The sequence below is a fragment of the Homalodisca vitripennis genome, chromosome 4 (genome assembly GCF_021130785.1).
Source record: "Homalodisca vitripennis isolate AUS2020 chromosome 4, UT_GWSS_2.1, whole genome shotgun sequence".
Classification (NCBI taxonomy): Eukaryota; Metazoa; Arthropoda; class Insecta; order Hemiptera; family Cicadellidae; genus Homalodisca; species Homalodisca vitripennis.
This window is the reverse complement of record NC_060210.1, coordinates 205,521,083-205,545,644: the sequence shown is the minus strand read 5'-3', so window position 1 is coordinate 205,545,644 and position 24,562 is coordinate 205,521,083. Positions and strand designations below refer to the sequence as shown.

Below are 24,562 nucleotides of genomic sequence, written 5' to 3'. Positions count from 1 at the left end.
GATACCACTGGTTCAGGTAGAACAGAGTCAGTTGTGTGAAGGTGGCCAACTGGTTAGGAACCCATACTTCCCACACGATGGACAACAGGCTGGCCGTGGCCTCCTCACTGGACGCTTCTGTCAAACAATGGCACTCTGTTACTTATCACTATGGACATGTATTCACGATACCACTGGTTCAGGTAGAACAGAGTCAGTTGTGTGAAGGTGGCCAACTGGTTAGGAACCCATACTTCCCACACGATGGACAACAGGCTGGCCGTGGCCTCCTCACTGGACGCTTCTGTCAAACAATGGCACACTGTTACTTATCACTATGGACATGTATTCACGATACCACTGGTACAGGTAGAACAGAGTCAGTTGTGTGAAGGTGGCCGTGGCCAATTTATTTTATAAATTGTATGTTTTGTAATACTACTGGATGTCAGCTGATATCGATCCAAATGCCGCACGGCATACAGCTGATGGACTATGCAGCTGGTGATGTGCTGCACGGCCTTGACGTTCTTTGCTGCTACTGTTGCTAGGTTATTATGTAGGGTAGTTGTTTACAAATTTGATTGCTATGTTGTGAAGTGGGTCATCCTCGTTGTTCAAATCATATACATGAAATATTGGATGATGAAAATATTAGTTCTGACAATGAAAGTGACATATCAGCAAATTAAGTGCATGACAATATTTCTTTGTCAGAACTCTTGTCAGGTAGTCTGGATGAGTGTAAACCGGTGGAATGTTAGTTCGGTTGTGAAAATTGATAGTGACAGTGAAACTAATTCATCATTATATGATATTCCTTTTGCCAAAAGAATTCATCAAACAATAGTACATACTTATTTATGTACAGATAAAAAACAATACTCTATTATGTGCATACTTTTATTATTTTAAAATTTTCTCTGGTTTCTAAAACAATTTGATATATTATAACACTTATTATTTAGCACCTATTCTAAAAGAATATTTGAAAAATAGGTTGTGCAAAGACAAAAACCAGTGTATGATTCTGTGAGTTTCTTATTATCATTAGGAGGGTTAAATCTAGTCATGCGATATTGAGTTTGACCGAGTGGCTTATTAATGGTCTTCACAAAAGATAATTTTACAGGAAATTTCAGCAGCTGAAATTTGAAAGATAAGTCTGTAGGGATTAAAAAATTCGGAGGAATCAAAACAACTTCTCCAGTTCCACATCCAGTCAGTATTGTGCATCCTATTATGTAGGTGTTTAAAGATCTTATCAGTAAATAAGTACCATTGCATAATCAAAACAACTTCTCCAGTTCCACATCCAGTCAGTATTGTGCATCCTATTATGTAGGTGTTTAAAGATCTTATCAGTAAATAAGTACCATTGCATAATCAAAACAACTTCTCCAGTTCCACATCCAGTCAGTATTGTGCATCCTATTATGTAGGTGTTTAAAGATCTTATCAGTAAATAAGTACCATTGCATAATCAAAACAACTTCTCCAGTTCCACATCCAGTCAGTATTGTGCATCCTATTATGTAGGTGTTTAAAGATCTTATCAGTAAATAAGTACCATTGCATAATCAAAACAACTTCTCCAGTTTCCACATCCAGTCAGTATTGTGCATCCTATTATGTAGGTGTTTAAAGATCTTATCAGTAAATAAGTACCATTGCATAATCAAAACAACTTCTCCAGTTCCACATCCAGTCAGTATTGTGCATCCTATTATGTAGGTGTTTAAAGATCTTATCAGTAAATAAGTACCATTGCATAATCAAAACAACTTCTCCAGTTCCACATCCAGTCAGTATTGTGCATCCTATTATGTAGGTGTTTAAAGATCTTATCAGTAAATAAGTACCATTGCATAATTTAGGGGGATTAAGGTTACTTTCAAAACTAGTTTATGCAGAGGTATTGTAGAGGGCTACAAGGAATTCAGGAATTCTTTAGGAAAGTGAATTGCCTCATCAAGATCTAGCATAGTATCTGCAGAGAGGTATGTTTGCATCTGTGAACCAATTTTTGAAAGAATTAAAGTATTTAATTTGTCTTTTTGTTCGTTTGTAAGTGTAGAACTGCTCTCTCCCTGAACCAAGCTATAGTTCTACAACTTACATTATTGATATCGGGATATACTAGGTCAAGCAATTATAGAACGCCATTTACCAGAACACAAAGATTTCCATTGTCCAAATTATTCTACCATTGACTTGAACCAAGCTATAGTTTTACAACTTACATTATTGATATCGGGATATACTAGGTCAAGCAATCATAGAACGCCATTTACCAGAACACAAAGATTTCCATTGTCCAAATTATTCTACCATTGACTTGAACCAAGCTATAGTTTTTACAACTTACATTATTGATATCGGGATATACTAGGTCAAGCAATCATAGAACGCCATTTACCAGAACACAAAGATTTCCATTGTCCAAATTATTCTACCATTGACTTGAACCAAGCTATAGTTTTACAACTTACATTATTGATATCGGGATATACTAGGTCAAGCAATCATAGAACGCCATTTACCAGAACACAAAGATTTCCATTGTCCAAATTATTCTACCATTGACTTGAACCAAGCTATAGTTTTACAACTTACATTATTGATATCGGGATATACTAGGTCAAGCAATCATAGAACGCCATTTACCAGAACACAAAGATTTCCATTGTCCAAATTATTCTACCATTGACTTGTAGTAAATTTCCATTACCAACTCTGAGTAATAATTCTGAAAAATACATGTTTTCTTGAATAGATCAATAAAAGTCTCATGTTAGTGTTAAGATCTAATTTATTTTCATATGGCCTGATATATGATTGTTTTAGTAATGTGTTAATATCATCATTTGAATCCTACAATAACTGCTAAATTAGATGATCTAAAAGTGTACTAAGGTATTAAAATTACTAATCGGTTTTAATTGACCTTAGTTAATCTTCGATATCACCATTGTACTTTGTAATGAAGTGTGGTATGATGCCCACTCGACCAATCAGAACTCAGACGCTGTTCTTTGATTATATTTCGCGCAACCGAAACACACGGGTAATACTTATCTCATTTCTAGAATTAGTAATGTGATTTGAGTAACTTGACTTCATATTTATGCATTGATATGGATATTTTATTGATCTAAATAGCTTCGGAAATGCTAATAAAAATGTTCACTTTAAACGAGAAAAGTTATTATTGTGAGGTTTCTTTTGAGATAGATGTATACCCTCAGAGACTTTAATGTAGGTCTGTTCGAAATGTACTCTGCAGTGCATTATTTTATTACAAGTCGTAAGGTTTAGTCAGTATTAACAATGAAAGCACTCAAAATATAAATTTTAACATTATGCAAACTTTTCTCTACTTTCTATGAATACAATATTGATTTTGATATCTAGAAACCTGCCATAGATCATAACAAAGCTAACAGTGAAAACGGTATCAAAATCTGTTAAGTAGTTTAGACAATATTGATGCACTCACAGACCCAAAGAAAGAGCTGCTTTAATTTAAACAATGACATTATGATATACCAGCTACGTCAGCTGGTGGAGATGAGAGTCAGAATAGTAGTCTTTGTCAACCTCCTAGGTAACAAGCAAAACTGGGACTCAGCTTATCAGAGTTGTCACCTTTTAAACATTTACATTCTTTGTACCTTTTAACTATATACAAAATGTTTATTTATTTCCAGTCCATCCTCAGATATGGTCGACCAATGACTTGTAGTGTCTGCTGTTGTTCGGTTAACCCTCCAAGTGGTAATTAAATCACTTTAAAGTTCTGGGCTGTTTTGAAGCAAAATACATAGTTTCTTAATAGCCACTTTTTAGATACAAATATACATTCAAAGATCATGTGTTATATATCATTATTTTCATAAAAACATGCTTAAGGAAATAAAGATAATTCAAAACAATTACCACTTTTCTCTATAAAAACATTGCAAGGAGTCAGCGTGTCATTGATAACTGAGTGAAATCATATACCTTCCTGTTGCCACGCAGGAGTAGACTTGGTGTGGCTGCGGTGGAGTCCCTGGCAGGAGATGATACGGCCACTGACCACATTGTCCAGCTCTGTTCCCAAGTCTAACTGATAACGGATCGAACACGATGAGAATCCCTGTGGAAAGAAATTACCACATTGATCTTCAAAGTTGGAAGCATAAAATCCAATCCTATAAGTACTTCACATGAAGGAATAGACACTTTAAATTATTTTCGTGATATACTTAATAACGTTAAATTCTAGTAAAATAACAAATGGTTGAGGTGGTTTAAATAGTCAAAAATTGAGAAACAGGATGCCAAAGAAACACAAGAGTGTGGAATAAATGCTAGACCAAGAAGAATATACAAACAAAATGTAATTTACATTTGCTAGTCAAGTAAACAATTTGTCAAAATGGTTGACTTGCAAACATACTTGAACAGGTAATGACGTAAAGGTACAAAATCAACAAAGAAGGACAAGATAGCTAATTTTAGATGTCCTAATGTTACAATACATAAATATTTCGTTATAAAATCAATATGTTATTACCCGGTAGTATGGAACCATGCTGTAGTTGCTGAAGTGTTTCTCCCGATAGTTGAGAAGGTACATTCCGGCGAAGGGGAGATTATCCTCATCTACAGAGTGGTGCAAGGACCACAGGTAGCAGACATGGCGAGGGTCGTCTGAAGGCTCCAGGAGCATAAATGAGAACACAGGTAACATCGCCTCCAGCAGTGCCGACGTATACCTTTACAAACATCAGGGACTCAGTAGACAAATGCTTTATTTAAAGAAAAATTACAATACTTTTAAACAATCTGAGAGCTCACAGAGCTTGCGCGGAAATACTATTAACACAAGAAACAAAATTAATTAAGGCATATATTATTAGTTGTCAGCCAGTCTTGATACAATTATTAGTTTGTCATTATATCAACACTTTTAACTTTTAACAAAGTAACATGTATTTTCTATGTTTAACAGAACAAGTATCTGAACAGTAGATTCCGTGGCAAATTATTTAACTGCCAATTTTCACAAAAATATCAACAATAAATAAACTACTATTACCAACAATACATTTTTTAAAGCTACATCTAACAAAAAAATTGCAATAAATAAACAAATACAAACCAACAATAATATACAGTAAAGAACTACAGATCAAGAACAATATACAATAAATTCTAAAAGAAATATCAACAATAAACCATATATAATTAACATTTAATAAATATATTTTTAATGCGAACAAAGTTTAAAACGATTTTTGAATTTTGTCAATACACAAAATATATAAGCTATGCTTCTGAGATGCAGACTAATACCATTACTAAATATTAATTTCGTTTTTGAAAATTGCGCTCTTAACTTTCATTTTAAAACGAGGTTTCCCTTCATTTAAAATGTCTTTACCAAAGTGTACAATAATCTTATTGAAATTTTCTTTTCCAACAAAACAAAACTGTCTTCTACAAAATTCTTTTCTGAAATTGGGCGTTGAAACAGTAATGAATTGCGAAGTTCGCGTAGGAGCATTAAATTGTTTCAAGCTATATTTGCCAAAAAACTTATATGTATGCAACAAACCAGTCAACAAATACAACTGATCAATTGTAAGATAATTATTCTGCAAAAATAAATAAGACATACTCTCTGATTTTTTTATAAAACAGATAGTTCTTATTGCAAACCTTTGTACCATTACAATTGATTTGAATACTGTAGGGTAAGTCCCCCCATAATGAATGATGCCATAACGAGCTGTACTTTCAAACCAAGATCTGTAAAGAGAATTTAAATGCTCCCTCCTTAAAAAGTTCCTTATATAATATAAAGCATAATTGATTTTTTTGAGTTTTGATTCCAAGTACTCCACATGTTTATTCCACTATCAATAAAAACGCCTAAATACTTAACTGGGTCAACAAATCCAATATTTTCACATGTACATTCATATAAGCATTGATAATTGTGACAGACTAATTGAAATTCTAACGTGAGGTTATCTACATTGCATGAAGAAACAGTGAAATGTACATAATGAACTGAGCTTTGATATGACAAGTTTCAAAAACAGCTATGTTTCTAGGAATAATTAAAGAGTTCTATGAATATTACCAAATGGAAGTAGCTAGTTTTAATAAGTGCTCAAATAATGACACTCACAATAAGGTGAGAACACAACTCCAATAATTAGAAGAAGCTTGTGTTATAGCCTACAACCAGTTTTAACCCATTCAGTTGGATAATCTCCTTCCCCAGCTGTGCAGACTGTTCAGAGCCTCCGTGGCTCTTAGGTACATCCCACTATCCTGGAGAATGTCCAGAGTAGTGTTCATACCGAAGCAGGGGAGGGCGGGCATTGATCGGCCGAAGTCTTTAAGGCTGATATGCCTGTCCTCCTTCCTCCTTAAAAACCATGGAGAAAATGGTTGCCAGGTTTGTTTAGGAGGGAGCTCTTTTGGAGCGACCTCTACATCCTAACCAGCATGCCTACACTCCAGGAAGGTCAAGCGACTCAGCCCTATGGCGGCCATAGGTGTCTTTCTAGACATCGAAGGAGCCTTTGACAATACAGCCACTCAGGCCATTATCAATGCGGTCTCAAGACGTGGTGTTGATGGTCAGGTGTGTGACTGGAAAAGGGCCTTGCTCACGGATAGGGTTGACGTCACAACCCTCATGGGAGCAAGTGTTAGGGCGAAAATTATGAGGGGCTGTCCGCAAGGCGGCGTCCTCTCTCCTCTTCTGTGGAACCTGGTTGTGGATGACCTGCTAAATTCTTTGAATAGCAGCGGTGTCTTTGCACAAGGCTACACAGATGATATTGTGATTCTTGTGAGTGGCAAGTTCAACACAACAATCACGGAACTGACCAATGCTGCTCTGAACATGGTGGGAAATTGGTGCGATGAGGTTGGCCTCACTGTCAACCCCACCTAGGTTGCCTTTACCAGGAGGCGACAGATGGAGGGCATTGGTCCCTTTCTGTTCAAAGGCTCTCCCGTTGAGCTGAAGTCTGAGGTCAAGTACCTGGGCGTGATCCTAGATAGGGTTCTAAACTGGGGACCTCATCTAGAAAGGGTCATTGCCAGGGGGAAATGGTCTCTAATGCAATGCAGACGTGTGATAGGTGGGCCCTGGGGACTGAAGCCGAGGCTCTTGTACTGGCTTTATGTTTCCGTGGTCAGACCTGCACTAATGTACGGAGCTGTCGGTTGGTGGCCAAAAACGGAGGCCAAGACGGTGGTAGCTCGTCTGGTGGGTATCCAAAAGATGGTCTGCCTTGCTATCACTGGGGCTTTTCCTAGTGCGCCAGGCGGGGCTCTGGACTGTTGTCTTAACCTCGCCCCACTGGACATTGTCATTCGGGCTATGGCCAGGAGGAGTGCCTACTGTCTTCAGCAGATGTGACTCTGGTCAGGCTGCAGCGGTGGGCACTGCAGAATTAGCACCCTGATACAGGAGGATTTTCTGCACATGATCTCTGATCAGATGCAACAAAAGTTTTCCTTTGACCCTTTAGGATTATTGTACCCTCTAGGGATGATTGGTCAGAGGGAAGGAAACCTCTTCCACCAGCGGAGCTCGAATGGTTCAGAGACGGCTCTACGCTGGAATTCTAGGAGTGAGACCATGTAAGGAGCTGGTGGTCCCTATGGGTCTGTCTGTATCCGACAGTCTTTCAAGCGGAGGTCGCAAGCTATATTGGAATGTGCTCGTGAGAATCTTCGTGTGCGATATAGGAGCAAGACGATTAATACTTTCACGGACAGTCAAGCAGCGCTGATGGCGCTGGACTCTTGCGTGATCAAATCCAAACTGGTTTGGGATTGCTATCAGGCTATTTCCTCCCTTGCCAGAATCAACAATGTAACCGTTTGTTGGGTTCCTGGTCATGAGGGGATTCTTGGGACCGAGAGAGCTGATGCCCTGGCCAACCAGGGCTCAGCGACAATTATGACGGGCCCTCAACCGTTCTGCGGTGTTCCAAGGTATGAATCCTCTAGGGTTGTCTCGAAATGGATTCGCGTGGAGCATGAGAGAAGGTGGAGGTTGCATCCGGGGTTTGAGAATAAGTAGAATGGTATTACAGTCACCTTCCTACAGAGTGGCTTCGGACCTTCTCTCATTAAACAGATCAATGTCTTCTTAGGTTATTGGTCTCATTACGGGACATGGTCATCTGAGGAAGCATCTTCACAGAGTCGGCATCCTTCAGGAGGATCTGCTCTATAGAAGGTGTAATGAGCAGGAGGAGACTGCTGAGCACCTGCTCTTTGATTGCCCTGCAATAGCAAGAGAGCGGTATGGCACCTTTGGTAGTTTGGACAGGGGTGGTTTTTTCCCAGGAGGACTTGATAGGTTGTTTTCAGGGGTGGGCCTCATGGTGTGTTTCCGGGGTGCGCAAAAAGCCCTTGAAGCTTAAGTGCATGGCAGTAGGCCGCCCCAAGGGAGAAAAAAAAAACCCGTTCAGTGCGGCGGGCCCACATCAGGGCCCACGCGCCATTTGTCAAACATTGTCTTAGTGTGGTCTCGCCACTCGCAGTAGACGGTTGATTTGCAGCCGTGTATTCAGTGACGTCCAAGAGTCATCCCTGGTATCCTCCGTTCTGGCGTAACCCGTGCGTGGCTGGCCCCTAAGTGGGCCCACTTTCAACTTCACTTCTTTTAAGTGTTTTTGTGTATTTTTACGGTTGTGTTTTTTAATTGTGAGTGTTTAGTTTGTTTTTGTTTACCAAAATGGATCCTTCTCAGCCTAGTTGTTTCGGTCTGAGTAGTGGTAGAGCTAGGAATATGGACGAAAATGACAGTGACGGATCTATCGACCCTATGCAAAGGATTGTTGACAACACTTCAGAATCATCATCTGATGAAGACACCAGTGAAGATGAGGCTGATATTGAAGTGGTATGTCCGACGTGGAGCATTCATACAGGTGGGTTACAAAGCATTGAATTTGTCAACTGGTCGATTCATTGCTGGTGGTGCCGATTCCTGGTACTGGCTCTCCGATTGATTTTTTCAATCTCCTTCTGGACGATATTTTCCTTCAGAACATTTGCAAGCTAAGCAAGTCTTATGCATTGAACAATGTTTATGCTCAGCCAAACCTGACCCCCTAATCCCGAATCAATGCCTGGAAGGATCTGACAGTGCCAGAATTAAAAACATTTTTGGGTATTTTGATCCTTACCGGCACCATCAAGATGAACCGCGTGCAGGACTATTGGAAAACGGACTATTTATTTAACCTGAAATGTTTTAGCTCATTTATGTCCAGAGAAAGATTTCTCTCGATCTTGCGATGTCTACACTTCAGTAGGCCAAGTGGTAACAACCTCGATCATGCCAATCCTACTGAAAAAATCAAGTTTGTTTATTTTACAAAATAAAATGAATCTATGTACTACCCCCAAAAAGAATTGTCACTTGATGAAGCTATGGTGCTTTGGAGGGGTAGGTTACGCTCCAGACAGTACATCCAGGGTAAGCGTCACAAGTATGGTGTGAAATTATACACGCTTACTGACCACCAGGGTTTCATAGTAAAATTTTCGTTGTATTCCAATCAGTTAGACAACATTGAATAGAATAGAATAGAATAGAATCTTTATTCACCACAAGATATTCCATAGAATACATAGGCAAGTCATGTAACTATGAGATTAATATTTCTACACACAAGCCATTGTTTACATAAATATAACCTAAGCCAATGGACTATTTTAAGACTACAGTAGGCCCTATAATATAAATAACAGCAATATAGTATTACAATACTAGTAAATATTTTAATCAAAATAGCATTTTATAAATTACAACAGGCCTAACTTAAACATTATAATAAACAACACATTGGACATTACAATAAATAGATATTATTTTACTTAAACATATATTTGTTTAGCACAAAGTGACAAAAGATTCTTGGAAAGCGTCAGGTCAGGCTAAAATCCAATTCGGACCAACTCTCAGAAAGAAATTCTTCCACTTTATAAAACGGATTTTTTAATAAAAAATTTATGATACAGATTTTAAATTTATCATTTTCTAAATTCTTGACTGGGTCGGGTAACTTATTCATTAATCGGCTTGATATAACTATGGGATTTCTTTCACTTTTTAATAGCCTATTTTGTGGTACATTAATTAAATTTGCAGATCTAGTATTGTGGGAATGAATGGAGCTTCTTGTATGTACCTTGTCTAAATTAGCTCTCAAGTACATGAGACACTGAAATATGTATAGGGAATGTAAAGTCAATATTCTTAATTCAATAAATAATTGTTTACAATGGGCTAATCTATGGGAACCAGTAATTACTCTTATAGCTTTTTTTTGTGCAACAAATATATCTTCTGACTTGGGAGCACCACCCCATACTATTAAACCATAAGACATATGGGCATGAAATAAACCAAAATAGGCCTGCCTTAGGCCTTCCCTTTCCAACTCACCACTTAACCTTTTTAAAGCGTAAATGCTTTTACTAAGCCTACTTTTGAGGACAGATATGTGTTGGTGCCAATTAAGGGTTGGGTCTAAAGTTAATCCTAAAAACATTGGACTATCTAAGTTCATATTTTTTTCTTTAAGAGAAAAAAATACAGTTTTGGTTTTTTCCTTGTTTAACACTAGTTCGTTAGCAGCCAACCAATTCTCAATGAGGGTTTGATTATATTTAGCATTTTCTAATGCCAGACTTTCACTATCATGCCTATTTAAGACAGTAGTGTCATCTGCATAGAGAATAATCTCCGCAGGAATATTACTACTGAGGTCGTTAACCATAATAATAAATAATAAAGGACCCAAAACAGATCCCTGCGGAACACCGCACGTGACAGGCAAGAGACATGAGGATTCATTACTGTCTTGTACATATTGTACTCTGTTCTCAAGGTAGGATTGAAAGATTTGAAGAGCCACACCCTTTACCCTAAAATACTCAAGCTTAGAAACTATAAGATCGTGTGAAACACAATCAAAGGCCTTGCTGAGGTCACAGAACGTGACCGCAGCAAGGTCCTTACCCTCAAAACAATCATGTATACCCTCAACTAGCTTTATAAGGGCATGTGTGGTAGATAACCCATTTCTATAGCCAAACTGATTGTTACATATTAGCCTATTCAATTCAAAATAAAACATTAATTGTTTGCCTATGATTAACTCTAAGACCTTAGAAAAGACAGGAACTACCGTTATAGGCCTATAATTATTCAAGTCATCTTTTTTTACCTTTCTTAAATATAGGAATGACCTTGCTTATTTTTAAACAATCTGGGAAAATTCCTTGGGCCAAACATAAATTGATTAGCCTTGTCAAAGGATTCAAAATACAATCTATTATTTTTTTCAGTAAAACGTTACTCAAGCCATAATGGTCCTTACTATACTTACTAGACAAATGACTAACTGCATCCAAGACAATTTTTTCAGTTACATAGCTAAAACTTAACCCTACCATATGCTCAGGTACCTTGCAATTATTTACATACTGCATTGCTTTAAGCCCATTAGCTGCTACACTGTTTAATTTCGGCTTTACATTACTGGCAATGTTAATAAAAAACCTGTTATATTCATCTGATGAAAAAATATTTGGGTCTTTTGTTTTAGTTTCACCTTTCCTACTTTTATTTACAATCTGCCAAAGGGTTTTGCTCTGATTTCCTGACTCCTTTACTAGTTTAGAATTATATTGTTTTTTTGTGTGTTTAATTTGCTTGCGATAATCTTTTTTTTCAGATTTGTACAATACATTATACATTTCAAACTCATGCCCTTTTGAAGATTTTAAATGTTCATAAAGTAAGTGAAGCCTATCTTTTTTAGCACACAGCTCATCAGTGTACCACTCTACATTAGCCTTAGAACCAATATTTACTGTATTTTTCCTTTTAATCTTAACCTGTTTATTAAAGCTTAAATTAAAGTAATACTGAACTGTGAGCATAAAAGCATTGAACATTTCATTTACACTAGTTTTAGCAAATAAAATATCACTCCATTTTTCTTTGGCAAGGTAAAATCTGAATACATTGATGTTAGAGTCACTTAGAATAGGAACAGTCTTTAAGCTAGGACCCATATATGACAGTTCTTTTTTAGCAAGATAAGAGCTATTTTCCTTATAAGTATTGTTAACAATTAATAGCTGTCCCAAATGGTCACTCACATGACAGTTAATAACTGTAGCAGTACAATTTTGTAAGGTCAAAGAAGTAAAAAAATTATCTAAGCAGTTTTTACCTCGAGTAGGTTCGTGAATGGTCAGTTGTAGGCCATAAGTAAGACACAGGTTCACAAACTGGTCTGCGTCTTTATCACTAGTTAAAAATTTTAGATTAAAATCTCCACAAATTATAGATTTTTTGTCAAGTCTATTAATATATGATAGTACTTTTTCCATTGTATTGAGAAAAGAAATAAAATCTCCATTCATACTCCTGTAAACTGTAACCAGCACTAGGTCCAGGTCAACAACTTCAACACAGCACAGATCACAGTTCAATTCAACTGACAAACTATTAATTGCTTGATTTACCTTTACTTGTTGAGAAGAGTATCTTGAGTAAATAGCAGTCCCTCCATGACCAATAGTTGTTCTACAAAAATTAGACACTAGTAGCCTATCATTAATAAGTAAGTACTCGTTTAACTCGTCTTCCGACATCCAGTGTTCTGTTATGCACAGAAAATCTATGTCATACTCAGATAAAATCTGTTCAAGCAGCTGAACTTTATTTGATAAAGACTGTACATTCTGATGTAAGAAATTAATTGAAGTTATTTTAGAGGGCTCCTTACAGAATGTCTGGAGTTTTCCGAATGAGTAGTTTCACTAAGGTTGGGACAAACCAGGCCTACTGACATACGCCTAACACTTTCCACAATTTTATTAGCCAGCCACTTTTTCCCTTTTAAATTCAAGTGCGACCCATGTCTTGTATGTAGTGTTCTCTCTGCCGTGCTAGCCTTAACTAGAGTAACATTTTTATGTTTGTCACACAGTTCTTTTAGAGCAAAATTTGTATTGTTGACTTCAGTGTTAACACATGACCAGTTCACTAAGTCATGCCTTTTTGGCAAGTCTACAAGTATAATATTGCAAGTAGGCCTACCATTAAATTCTAATAGACTGGAAATTTCTTGAACAGCTTCCAATGATTCATTTTTTGATACATCATTCGTACCTGTTATAAGAACTACTACATCTTCACTTTCAACTTCATTTAGGTTATTGTAAATTTCAGCCACTTGTTTTGTCCGAGCACCTGGTCTCACAAAGCCAACAGCTTCATAAGAGGATACTTGTTGATTTATTTCCCATGACAAATCTCTACCGTGACTGTCGGCACATATCCATATCTTTTTTTGCTTTTTGTTCTTCTTAGTCTGAGCTTCAATTAATATATCCTCACTCTCGGAGGTTGAGCTAGGTTCATCTTCTAAAGACAAAGTCTCATAGCGGTTAGGGGTCTCAAAACCTTTTTTCTCCATAGGTTTGGTTGTAGGCCTAGCTCTATTCGACTTTTTTTTCAATATTGACGAGAAGGTTTCTGGTAGGCCTACCTCCAAACTTAGCCTAGGCTTGGTCTTATCATTGCCTGTCTTGTCACTATTTTATGGCCAGTGTATTTTTAAACTTTTTTATTTCTCTTTCTAATAAGATAATTGTCTCTTCCTTCGTAAGTACAAGAGTTTCTAATTGTGTGTTATGATTTTTCAATCGCTGTATTTCTTCACATGATTGGTTAAGATCGTTCGATAGTGTTTTTATTATTAAAGTCCTGGTTTTTAATCTGCTGAACTAGCTCAGCCGTAACCACTTCATCCTCTTCTTTGTTTTCAACATTTTGAATACTTGATTTACTACATTCATAGCATGTCCACTTTAGTTGTTTTAGTTTAACCTTCTGGTATTCTTCATCTGAAAAGTTATCAAGACATTTACGATGGTACCATTGCAAACAGCTACTACATAACACTGCAATACTGTTCTTGGTCACATTCTTGAGACAATTACCACAAGGATTCTTTGGCAATTTCTTAGTCATAATAATGTAATAAAGTATAATACTGTCAAAAAAGTATACGTTAAAATTAAGGTTAAGGTTAAGGTACACCGGTAGTCTGAAACTAATTATTGATGAATTGAGGTTATAGCTGTGTCACCAATAAACTGTGCATTCCTATTTTACAGAACACAGACCAAGCACACCATCAATTATTATTGTTGAAAAAGTGGTCCTACATCTTCTGAAGGATTACTTGGGGTACGGGCACTCAGTTTATATGGATAATTTTAATAATAGCTACGCCCTAGCCTCTAAACTGTTGTCCAAAAAAACCTATTGCACAGGAACGTTGTGTTCTGATGGGAAATTCATTCCCAAAGAAGTGTCCAGTAAATCCCTAAAAAAGGGAGAAACAATTGCAACAGAGAGAAACAAGGAGAAATAAATAGTAACAGGAACTGTACTAGATTATATCCAGCAAATAAGTGACTGTGCGGTACAATCAATACACTCAGATCGCGTCAGTGTTCCGTCATTACGTTACCCTCAGGATATGCGGCGGGACCACATGTGGGCCCAAGCTTAACCGGACACATCCCCGAAATTGCAGTTTGACCCATCATTCCCGTCTTCTATCAACACAACGTAAGATTTGACAAAACAAATTTTCAGCATCCCTCCCTTGTATTTTTGCCACAGTGAATGTGTTAATAGATGCTCAAATGATTCTCACTCACAGTATGGTAAGAGAAGACAAGTCCCATAACTTGAAGCAGCTTGTGTTGTAGCCTACAAATAGTTCTATTAAATGCTCAAATGATTCACACTCACAGTATGGTAAGAGAAGACAAGTCCCATAATTGGAAGCAGCTTGTGTTGTAGCCTACAAATAGTTTCTATTAAATGCTCAAATGATTCACACTCACAGTATGGTAAGAGAAGACAAGTCCCATAACTTGAAGCAGCTTGTGTTATAGCCTACAAATAGTTCTATTAAATGATCAAATGATTCACACTCACAGTATGGTAAGAGAAGACAAGTCCCATAATTGGAAGCAGCTTGTGTTGTAGCCTACAAATAGTTCTATTAAATGATCAAATGATTCACACTCACAGTATGGTAAGAGAAGACAAGTCCCATAATTGGAAGCAGCTTGTGTTGTAGCCTACAAATAGTTCTATTAAATGCTCAAATGATTCACACTCACAGTATGGTAAGAGAAGACAAGTCCCATAACTTGAAGCAGCTTGTGTTGTAGCCTACAAATAGTTCTATTAAATGCTCAAATGATTCACACTCACAGTATGGTAAGAGAAGACAAGTCCCATAATTGGAAGCAGCTTGTGTTGTAGCCTACAAATAGTTCTATTAAATGCTCAAATGATTCACATTCACAGTATGGTAAGAGAAGACAAGTCCCATAACTTGAAGCAGCTTGTGTTATAGCCTACAAATAGTTCTATTAAATGATCAAATGATTCACACTCACAGTATGGTAAGAGAAGACAAGTCCCATAACTTGAAGCAGCTTGTGTTGTAGCCTACAAATAGTTCTATTAAATGCTCAAATGATTCACACTCACAGTATGGTAAGAGAAGACAAGTCCCATAATTGGAAGCAGCTTGTGTTGTAGCCTACAAATAGTTCTATTAAATGCTCAAATGATTCACACTCACAGTATGGTAAGAGAAGACAAGTCCCATAACTTGAAGCAGCTTGTGTTATAGCCTACAAATAGTTCTATTAAATGATCAAATGATTCACACTCACAGTATGGTAAGAGAAGACAAGTCCCATAATTGGAAGCAGCTTGTGTTGTAGCCTACAAATAGTTCTATTAAATGATCAAATGATTCACACTCACAGTATGGTAAGAGAAGACAAGTCCCATAATTGGAAGCAGCTTGTGTTGTAGCCTACAAATAGTTCTATTAAATGCTCAAATGATTCACACTCACAGTATGGTAAGAGAAGACAAGTCCCATAACTTGAAGCAGCTTGTGTTATAGCCTACAAATAGTTCTATTAAATGATCAAATGATTCACACTCACAGTATGGTAAGAGAAGACAAGTCCCATAATTGGAAGCAGCTTGTGTTGTAGCCTACAAATAGTTCTATTAAATGATCAAATGATTCACACTCACAGTATGGTAAGAGAAGACAAGTCCCATAATTGGAAGCAGCTTGTGTTGTAGCCTACAAATAGTTTCTATTAAATGCTCAAATGATTCACACTCACAGTATGGTAAGAGAAGACAAGTCCCATAACTTGAAGCAGCTTGTGTTGTAGCCTACAAATAGTTCTATTAAATGCTCAAATGATTCACACTCACAGTATGGTAAGAGAAGACAAGTCCCATAATTGGAAGCAGCTTGTGTTGTAGCCTACAAATAGTTCTATTAAATGCTCAAATGATTCACACTCACAGTATGGTAAGAGAAGACAAGTCCCATAACTTGAAGCAGCTTGTGTTATAGCCTACAAATAGTTCTATTAAATGCTCAAATGATTCACACTCACAGTATGGTAAGAGAAGACAAGTCCCATAATTGGAAGCAGCTTGTGTTGTAGCCTACAAATAGTTCTACTGAATGCTCAAATGATTCACACTCACAGTATGGTAAGAGAAGACAAGTCCCATAATTGGAAGCAGCTTGTGTTGTAGCCTACAAATAGTTCTATTAAATGCTCAAATGATTCACACTCACAGTATGGTAAGAGAAGACAAGTCCCATAACTTGAAGCAGCTTGTGTTGTAGCCTACAAATAGTTCTATTAAATGCTCAAATGATTCACACTCACAGTATGGTAAGAGAAGACAAGTCCCATAATTGGAAGCAGCTTGTGTTGTAGCCTACAAATAGTTCTATTAAATGCTCAAATGATTCACACTCACAGTATGGTAAGAGAAGACAAGTCCCATAACTTGAAGCAGCTTGTGTTATAGCCTACAAATAGTTCTATTAAATGCTCAAATGATTCACACTCACAGTATGGTAAGAGAAGACAAGTCCCATAATTGGAAGCAGCTTGTGTTGTAGCCTACAAATAGTTCTATTGAATGCTCAAATGATTCACACTCACAGTATGATAAGAGAAGACAAGTCCCATAATTGGAAGCAGCTTGTGTTGTAGCCTACAAATAGTTCTACTGAATGCTCAAATGATTCACACTCACAGTATGGTAAGAGAAGACAAGTCCCATAATTGAAAGCAGCTTGTGTTGTAGCCTACAGCCAGGGTGGAGATCTGGGGGAAGTAGCGGAGTGCTGACACAGCCAGGAACTCCCGTGGCATGCGACCCAGTATGTTCTGTACTCCAGGGTGTGTTGCAGACCTCTGCCTCTGAAGTGTCTCCTCTAAAACACAAAACAGTAGACACAGATACAGATATAGTTGGCATCATTGTTATCAGGCTTTACAATAATGTCAATATTTTTTTATTTTTAAAGTAAACAGAACATAGTTTAAACCTCTTTTAATAATGTTATATTGTGCACAAACACACAGCTGATCAATCAGTAACAGGGACTAAAGTTTACGATCAACTAGGCCGGTCGCCAATGACGTTGTAGCTGAGATGCTTTGATTTCATAGTTGTTGGTCTGCTGTTTTGGTGAGTGTTCTGTCAGAATGTTGTGGTTATGTTTACATGTTTGTTTATAATAAAATGTAAGCAAATTGTGAAAGTAATATGGATCGTTCAAGGGCAAAACCGAGTGAAAATACTCTTAGAAGAGTAGCGGAAGAAGAGTTCCTAAATGACAACTTTGTAAGTGATATTTTTTGAACCTGAAACATCTCAAACTGAAAGTAATGATAGTGTGGTAGTGACCCTGACTACAACCCAGATCATGAACTATCTCAGAATAGAGGAAGTAATACATTTTTATATTGAAATCTAAATTAGTCAAATTCATGATGAAGACGAGTCTACGCCAGTAGACCTCAAACTTTGTCAATTCTACACCGACCTAGATCTAAGGGTAGACAAAGACATGCTAGATCTAATGTAGTAATGAGAGCAATACTGATTAGGAAGATGGGACAGGTTGGGTGGTTAATGAAGAAAATGACAATGACTATGCACAAAACTGTCATGTCTCACACTGTTGGTTCAGCATACAATATAGTCAGCCTAGTCTCTGAGTGTCACTTCTATCAGCTTACTCCTATTCTACACTACTGACTCCCCAACTTCCCAATGTGAAGTTACTCACCATTAAGCCAAAGAGCGAGGGTAGAACTGCCATGTCTCACACTGTTGGTTCAGCATACAATATAATCAGCCAAGTCTCTGAGTGTCACTTCTATCAGCTTACTCCTATTCTACACTACTGACTCCCCAACTTCCCAATGTGAAGTTACTCACCATTAAGCCAAAGAGCGAGGGTAGAACTGCCATGTCTCACACTGTTGGTTCAGCATACAATATAGTCAGCCAAGTCTCTGAGTGTCACTTCTATCAGCTTACTCCTATTCTACACTACTGACTCCCCAACTTCCCAATGTGAAGTTACTCACCATTAAGCCAAAGAGCGAGGGTAGAACTGCCATGTCTCACACTGTTGGTTCAGCATACAATATAATCAGCCAAGTCTCTGAGTGTCACTTCTATCAGCTTACTCCTATTCTACACTACTGACTCCCCAACTTCCCAATGTGAAGTTACTCACCATTAAGCCAAAGAGCGAGGGTAGAACTGCCATGTCTCACACTGTTGGTTCAGCATACAATATAGTCAGCCAAGTCTCTGAGTGTCACTTCTATCAGCTTACTCCTATTCTACACTACTGACTCCCCAACTTCCCAATGTGAAGTTACTCACCATTAAGCCAAAGAGCGAGGGTAGAACTGCCATGTCTCACACTGTTGGTTCAGCATACAATATCGTCTGCCAAGTCTCTGAGTGTCACTTCTATCAGCTTACTCCTATTCTACACTACTGACTCCCCAACTTCCCAATGTGAAGTTACTCACCATTAAGCCAAAGAGCGAGGGTAGAACTGCCATGCCTCACACTGTTGGTTCAGCATACAATATAGTCAGCCAAGTCTCTGAATGTCACTTCTATCAGCTTACTCCTATTCTACACTACTGACTCCCCAACTTCCCAATGTGAAGTTACTCACCATTAAGCCATAGAGCGAGGGTAGAACTGTCATGTCTCACACTGTTGGTTTCAGCATACAATATAGTCAGCCAAGTCTCTGAATGTCACTTCTATCAGCTTACTCCTATTCTACACTACTGACTCCCCAACTTCCCAATGTGAAGTTACTCACCATTAAGCCAAAGAGCGAGGGTAGAACTGCCATGTCTCACACTGTTGGTTCAGCATACAATATAGTCAGCCAAGTCTCTGAGTGTCACTTCTATCAGCTTACTCCTATTCTACACTACTGACTCCCCAACTTCCCAATGTGAAGTTACTCACCATTAAGCCATAGAGCGAGGGTAGAACTGTCATGTCTCACACTGTTGGTTCAGCATACAATATAGTCAGCCAAGTCTCTGAGTGTCACTTCTATCAGCTTACTCCTATTCTACACTACTGACTCCCCAACTTCCCAATGTGAAGTTACTCACCATTAAGCCAAAGAGCGAGGGTAGAACTGCCATGCCTTACACTGTTGGTTCAGCATACAATATAGTCAGCCAAGTCTCTGAGTGTCACTTCTATCAGCTTACTCCTATTCTACACTACTGACTCCCCAACTTCCCAATGTGAAGTTACTCACCATTAAGCCATAGAGCGAGGGTAGAACTGTCATGTCTCACACTGTTGGTCCTGCACTCAATATCGTCTGCCAAGTCTCTGAATGTCACTTCTATCAGCTTACTCCTATTCTACACTACTGACTCCCCAACTTCCCAATGTGAAGTTACTCACCATTAAGCCAAAGAGCGAGGGTAGAACTGTCATGTCTCACACTGTTGGTTCAGCATACAATATAGTCAGCCAAGTCTCTGAATGTCACTTCTATCAGCTTACTCCTATTCTACACTACTGACTCCCCAACTTCCCAATGTGAAGTTACTCACCATTAAGCCAAAGAGCGAGGGTAGAACTGTCATGTCTCACACTGTTGGTCCTGCACTCAATATCGTCTGCCAAGTCTGTGAGTGTCACTTCTATCAGCTTACTCCTATTCTACACTACTGACTCCCCAACTTCCCAATGTGAAGTTACTCACCATTAAGCCAAAGAGCGAGGGTAGAACTGCCATGTCTCACACTGTTGGTTCAGCATACAATATAGTCAGCCAAGTCTCTGAATGTCACTTCTATCAGCTTACTCCTATTCTACACTACTGACTCCCCAACTTCCCAATGTGAAGTTACTTACCATTAAGCCAAAGAGCGAGGGTAGAACTGCCATGTCTCACACTGTTGGTTCAGCATACAATATAGTCAGCCAAGTCTCTGAATGTCACTTCTATCAGCTTACTCCTATTCTACACTACTGACTCCCCAACTTCCCAATGTGAAGTTACTCACCATTAAGCCAAAGAGCGAGGGTAGAACTGTCATGTCTCACACTGTTGGTTCAGCATACAATATAGTCAGCCAAGTCTCTGAATGTCACTTCTATCAGCTTACTCCTATTCTACACTACTGACTCCCCAACTTCCCAATGTGAAGTTACTCACCATTAAGCCAAAGAGCGAGGGTAGAACTGCCATGTCTCACACTGTTGGTTCAGCATACAATATAGTCAGCCAAGTCTCTGAGTGTCACTTCTATCAGCTTACTCCTATTCTACACTACTGACTCCCCAACTTCCCAATGTGAAGTTACTTACCATTAAGCCATAGAGCGAGGGTAGAACTGCCATGCCTCACACTGTTGGTTCAGCATACAATATAGTCAGCCAAGTCTCTGAGTGTCACTTCTATCAGCTTACTCCTATTCTACACTACTGACTCCCCAACTTCCCAATGTGAAGTTACTTACCATTAAGCCATAGAGCGAGGGTAGAACTGCCATGTCTCACACTGTTGGTTCAGCATACAATATAGTCAGCCAAGTCTCTGAGTGTCACTTCTATCAGCTTACTCCTATTCTACACTACTGACTCCCCCAACTTCCCAATCTGAAGTTACTCACCATTAAGCCAAAGAGCGAGGGTAGAACTGTCATGTCTCACACTGTTGGTTCAGCATACAATATAGTCAGCCAAGTCTTTGAATGTCACTTCTATCAGCTTACTCCTATTCTACACTACTGACTCCCCAACTTCCCAATGTGAAGTTACTCACCATTAAGCCAAAGAGCGAGGGTAGAACTGTCATGTCTCGACACTGTTGGTTCAGCATACAATATAGTCAGCCAAGTCTCTGAATGTCACTTCTATCAGCTTACTCCTATTCTACACTACTGACTCCCCAACTTCCCAATGTGAAGTTACTCACCATTAAGCCAAAGAGTGAGGGTAGAACTGCCATGCCTCACACTGTTGGTCCTGCACTCAATATAGTCAGCCAAGTCTCTGAATGTCACTTCTATCAGCTTACTCCTATTCTACACTACTGACTCCCCAACTTCCCAATGTGAAGTTACTCACCATTAAGCCAAAGAGCAAGGGTAGAACTGCCATGCCTCACACTGTTGGTCCTGCACTCAATATCGTCTGCCAAGTCTCTGAGTGTCACTTCTATCAGCTTACTCCTATTCTACACTATTGACTCCCCAACTTCCCAATGTGAAGTTACTCACCATTAAGCCAAAGAGCGAGGGTAGAACTGCCATGCCTCACACTGTTGGTCCTGCACTCAATATCGTCTGCCAAGTCTCTGAGTGTCACTTCTATCAGCTTACTCCTATTCTACACTACTGACTCCCCAACTTCCCAATGTGAAGTTACTCACCATTAAGCCATAGAGTGAGGGTAGAACTGCCATGCCTCACACTGTTGGTTCAGCATACAATATAGTCAGCCAAGTCTCTGAGTGTCACTTCTATCAGCTTACTCCTATTCTACACTACTGACTCCCCAACTTCCCAATGTGAAGTTACTCACCATTAAGCCATAGAGTGAGGGTAGAACTGCCATGCCTCACACTGTTGGTCCTGCACTCAATATAGTCAGCCAAGTCTCTGAGTGTCACTTCCATCAGCTTACTCCTATTCTACACTACTGACTCCCCAACTTCCCAATGTGAAGTTACTCACCATTAAGCCATAGAGCGAGGGTAGAACTGTCATGTCTCACACTGTTGGTTCAGCATACAATATAGTCAGCCAAGTCTCTGAATGTCACTTCTATCAGCTTACTCCTATTCTACACTACTGACTCCCCAACTTCCCAATGTGAAGTTACTCACCATTAAGCCAAAGAGCGAGGGTAGAACTGCCATGCCTCACACTGTTGGTCCTGCACTCAATATCGTCTGCCAAGTCCCTGAGTGTCACTTCTATCAGCTTACTCTGTTTATGCTCATCGTAAATGCTATGATGATAATCTTCAATACCTAAAAAAATTGATTTTAACATTGAAATTACATGGATTAATCTAAATTACTGAATTTGAATACTAACAGAATAACTTCATTTAAATAGAATTCTTAACAAAACCAATTATAGGATATTATTCTTTAATAAATTTTATAATGGGCAATCACTTGGTTATTTTTAGCAGTCCTACAGTGAAACCTTGTTATTTCACCTACAAATAACATAAATTTAGGATTAAAAAAAACCATGGGTGTTTATTGCAAAGTATCTCAGGTCTACCATGTCTAATGTTTTCAGTCAGTGTTTTAATACATTTAGTTGCATTATAATTTTGCAAATTCAAGGGATGCTGAATGGGTGCTGATATCTCCAGCCACTCGCACCAGGAGAGTAACAGATTGTGGAAAAGGACATGTACAACAGATGACAAGGTGCCTCTGTGTTATCGCTGGTCGGCAGGAAGCTGAATGGGTGCTGGTATCTACAAGCCACTCTTACCAGGGGAGTACAGATTGTGGAAAAGGACATGTACAACAGATGAAAAGGTGCCTCTGTGTTATCGCTGGTCGGTGGGAAGCTGAATGGGTGTTGGTATCTACAAGCCACTCGCACCAGGGGAGTACAGATTGTGGAAAAGGACATGTACAACAGATGAAAAGGTGCCTCTGTGTTATCGCTGGTCGGCGGGAAGCTGAATGGGTGCTGGTATCTACAAGCCACTCGCACCAGGGGAGTACAGATTGTGGAAAAGGACATGTACAAGAGATGAAAAGGTGCCTCTGTGTTATCGCTGGTCGGCGGGAAGCTGAATGGGTGGCCACTCTTACCAGGGCAGTACAGATTGTGGAAAAGGACATGTACAACAGATGAAAAGGTGCCTCTGTGTTATCGCTGGTCGGCGGGAAGCTGAATGGGTGCTTATATCTACAAGCCACTCTTACCAGGGCAGTACAGATTGTGGAAAAGGACATGTACAACAGATGAAAAGGTGCCTCTGTGTTATCGCTGGTCGGCGGGAAGCTGAATGGGTGCTTATATCTACAAGCCACTCTTACCAGGGCAGTACAGATTGTGGAAAAGGACATGTACAACAGATGAAAAGGTGCCTCTGTGTTATCGCTGGTCGGCGGGAAGCTGAATGGGTGCTTATATCTACAAGCTACTCTTACCAGGGCAGTACAGATTGTGGAAAAGGACATGTACAACAGATGAAAAGGTGCCTCTGTGTTATCGCTGGTCGGCGGGAAGCTGAATGGGTGCTGGTATCTACAAGCCACTCTTACCAGGGCAGTACAGATTGTGGAAAAGGACATGTACAAACAGATGAAAAGGTGCCTCTGTGTTATCGCTGGTCGGCGGGAAGTTGAATGGGTGCTGGTATCTACAAGCCACTCTTACCAGGGCAGTACAGATTGTGGAAAAGGACATGTACAGCAGATGAAAAGGTGCCTCTGTGTTATCGCTGGTCGGCGGGAAGTTGAATGGGTGCTGGTATCTACAAGCCACTCTTACCAGGGCAGTATAGATTGTGGAAAAGGACATGTACAACAGATGAAAAGGTGCCTCTGTGTTATCGCTGGTCGGCGGGAAGCTGAATGGGTGTTGGTATCTACAAGCCACTCGCACCAGGGGAGTACAGATTGTGGAAAAGGACATGTACAACATAAGTCATAAGTCATAAGTTCTTTATTGTCATTAAACATTACAAAAATGTGATAGACATAGTCAATTTGTAACAATAAGTTAGGCTATTACAATAATTTAAATGTATGAAACATAAGTAGCCTAAAATAATAGTCTATATAACAAGTAGGCCCTAGTTAAATTATAATATTATCAAACTTTAAAAAATCTTTTAAGTCATAAAAAGGGTTAGCAATTAACCATTTGTGAAATCTGACCTTAAATAGACTAAGAGGTAAGGACTTGGATGCAATATGTAGTTTATTGTACAACTTGAGGCCAACAACATTGTAACTATTTGTACTCTTACTTAATCTGCAAAGTGGGATTACTGCCTTAGACTGATTGCGAGTGTCATGATTGTGAACATCACTATGTACGGAAACTAAAT

At 38.9% G+C, this 24,562-nt stretch overlaps 2 protein-coding genes across 2 annotated transcripts in view; both read right to left on the bottom strand.

Moving 5' to 3' along the window:
• LOC124361390 overlaps positions 1-65 on the bottom strand; it is a 42,464-nt gene extending 42,399 nt beyond the window's left edge. The window contains exon 1 of the mRNA XM_046815438.1: positions 62-65. Within this exon, the coding sequence (XP_046671394.1) occupies positions 62-65 (4 nt within the window). The remainder of the gene's footprint in view (positions 1-61) is intronic.
• On the bottom strand, positions 13-22,148 carry LOC124361389 (protein ELYS-like). The gene is made up of 6 exons (XM_046815437.1): positions 22,051-22,148; positions 20,837-20,877; positions 17,210-17,390; positions 4,541-4,742; positions 3,985-4,120; positions 13-283 (listed from the first exon to the last, which is right to left on the bottom strand). Exons 1-6 carry the CDS (start codon positions 22,146-22,148, stop codon positions 105-107), a joined length of 837 nt encoding a protein of 278 aa, XP_046671393.1. The 3' UTR covers positions 13-104.
• Between the last annotated feature and the right edge of the window lie 2,414 nt (positions 22,149-24,562).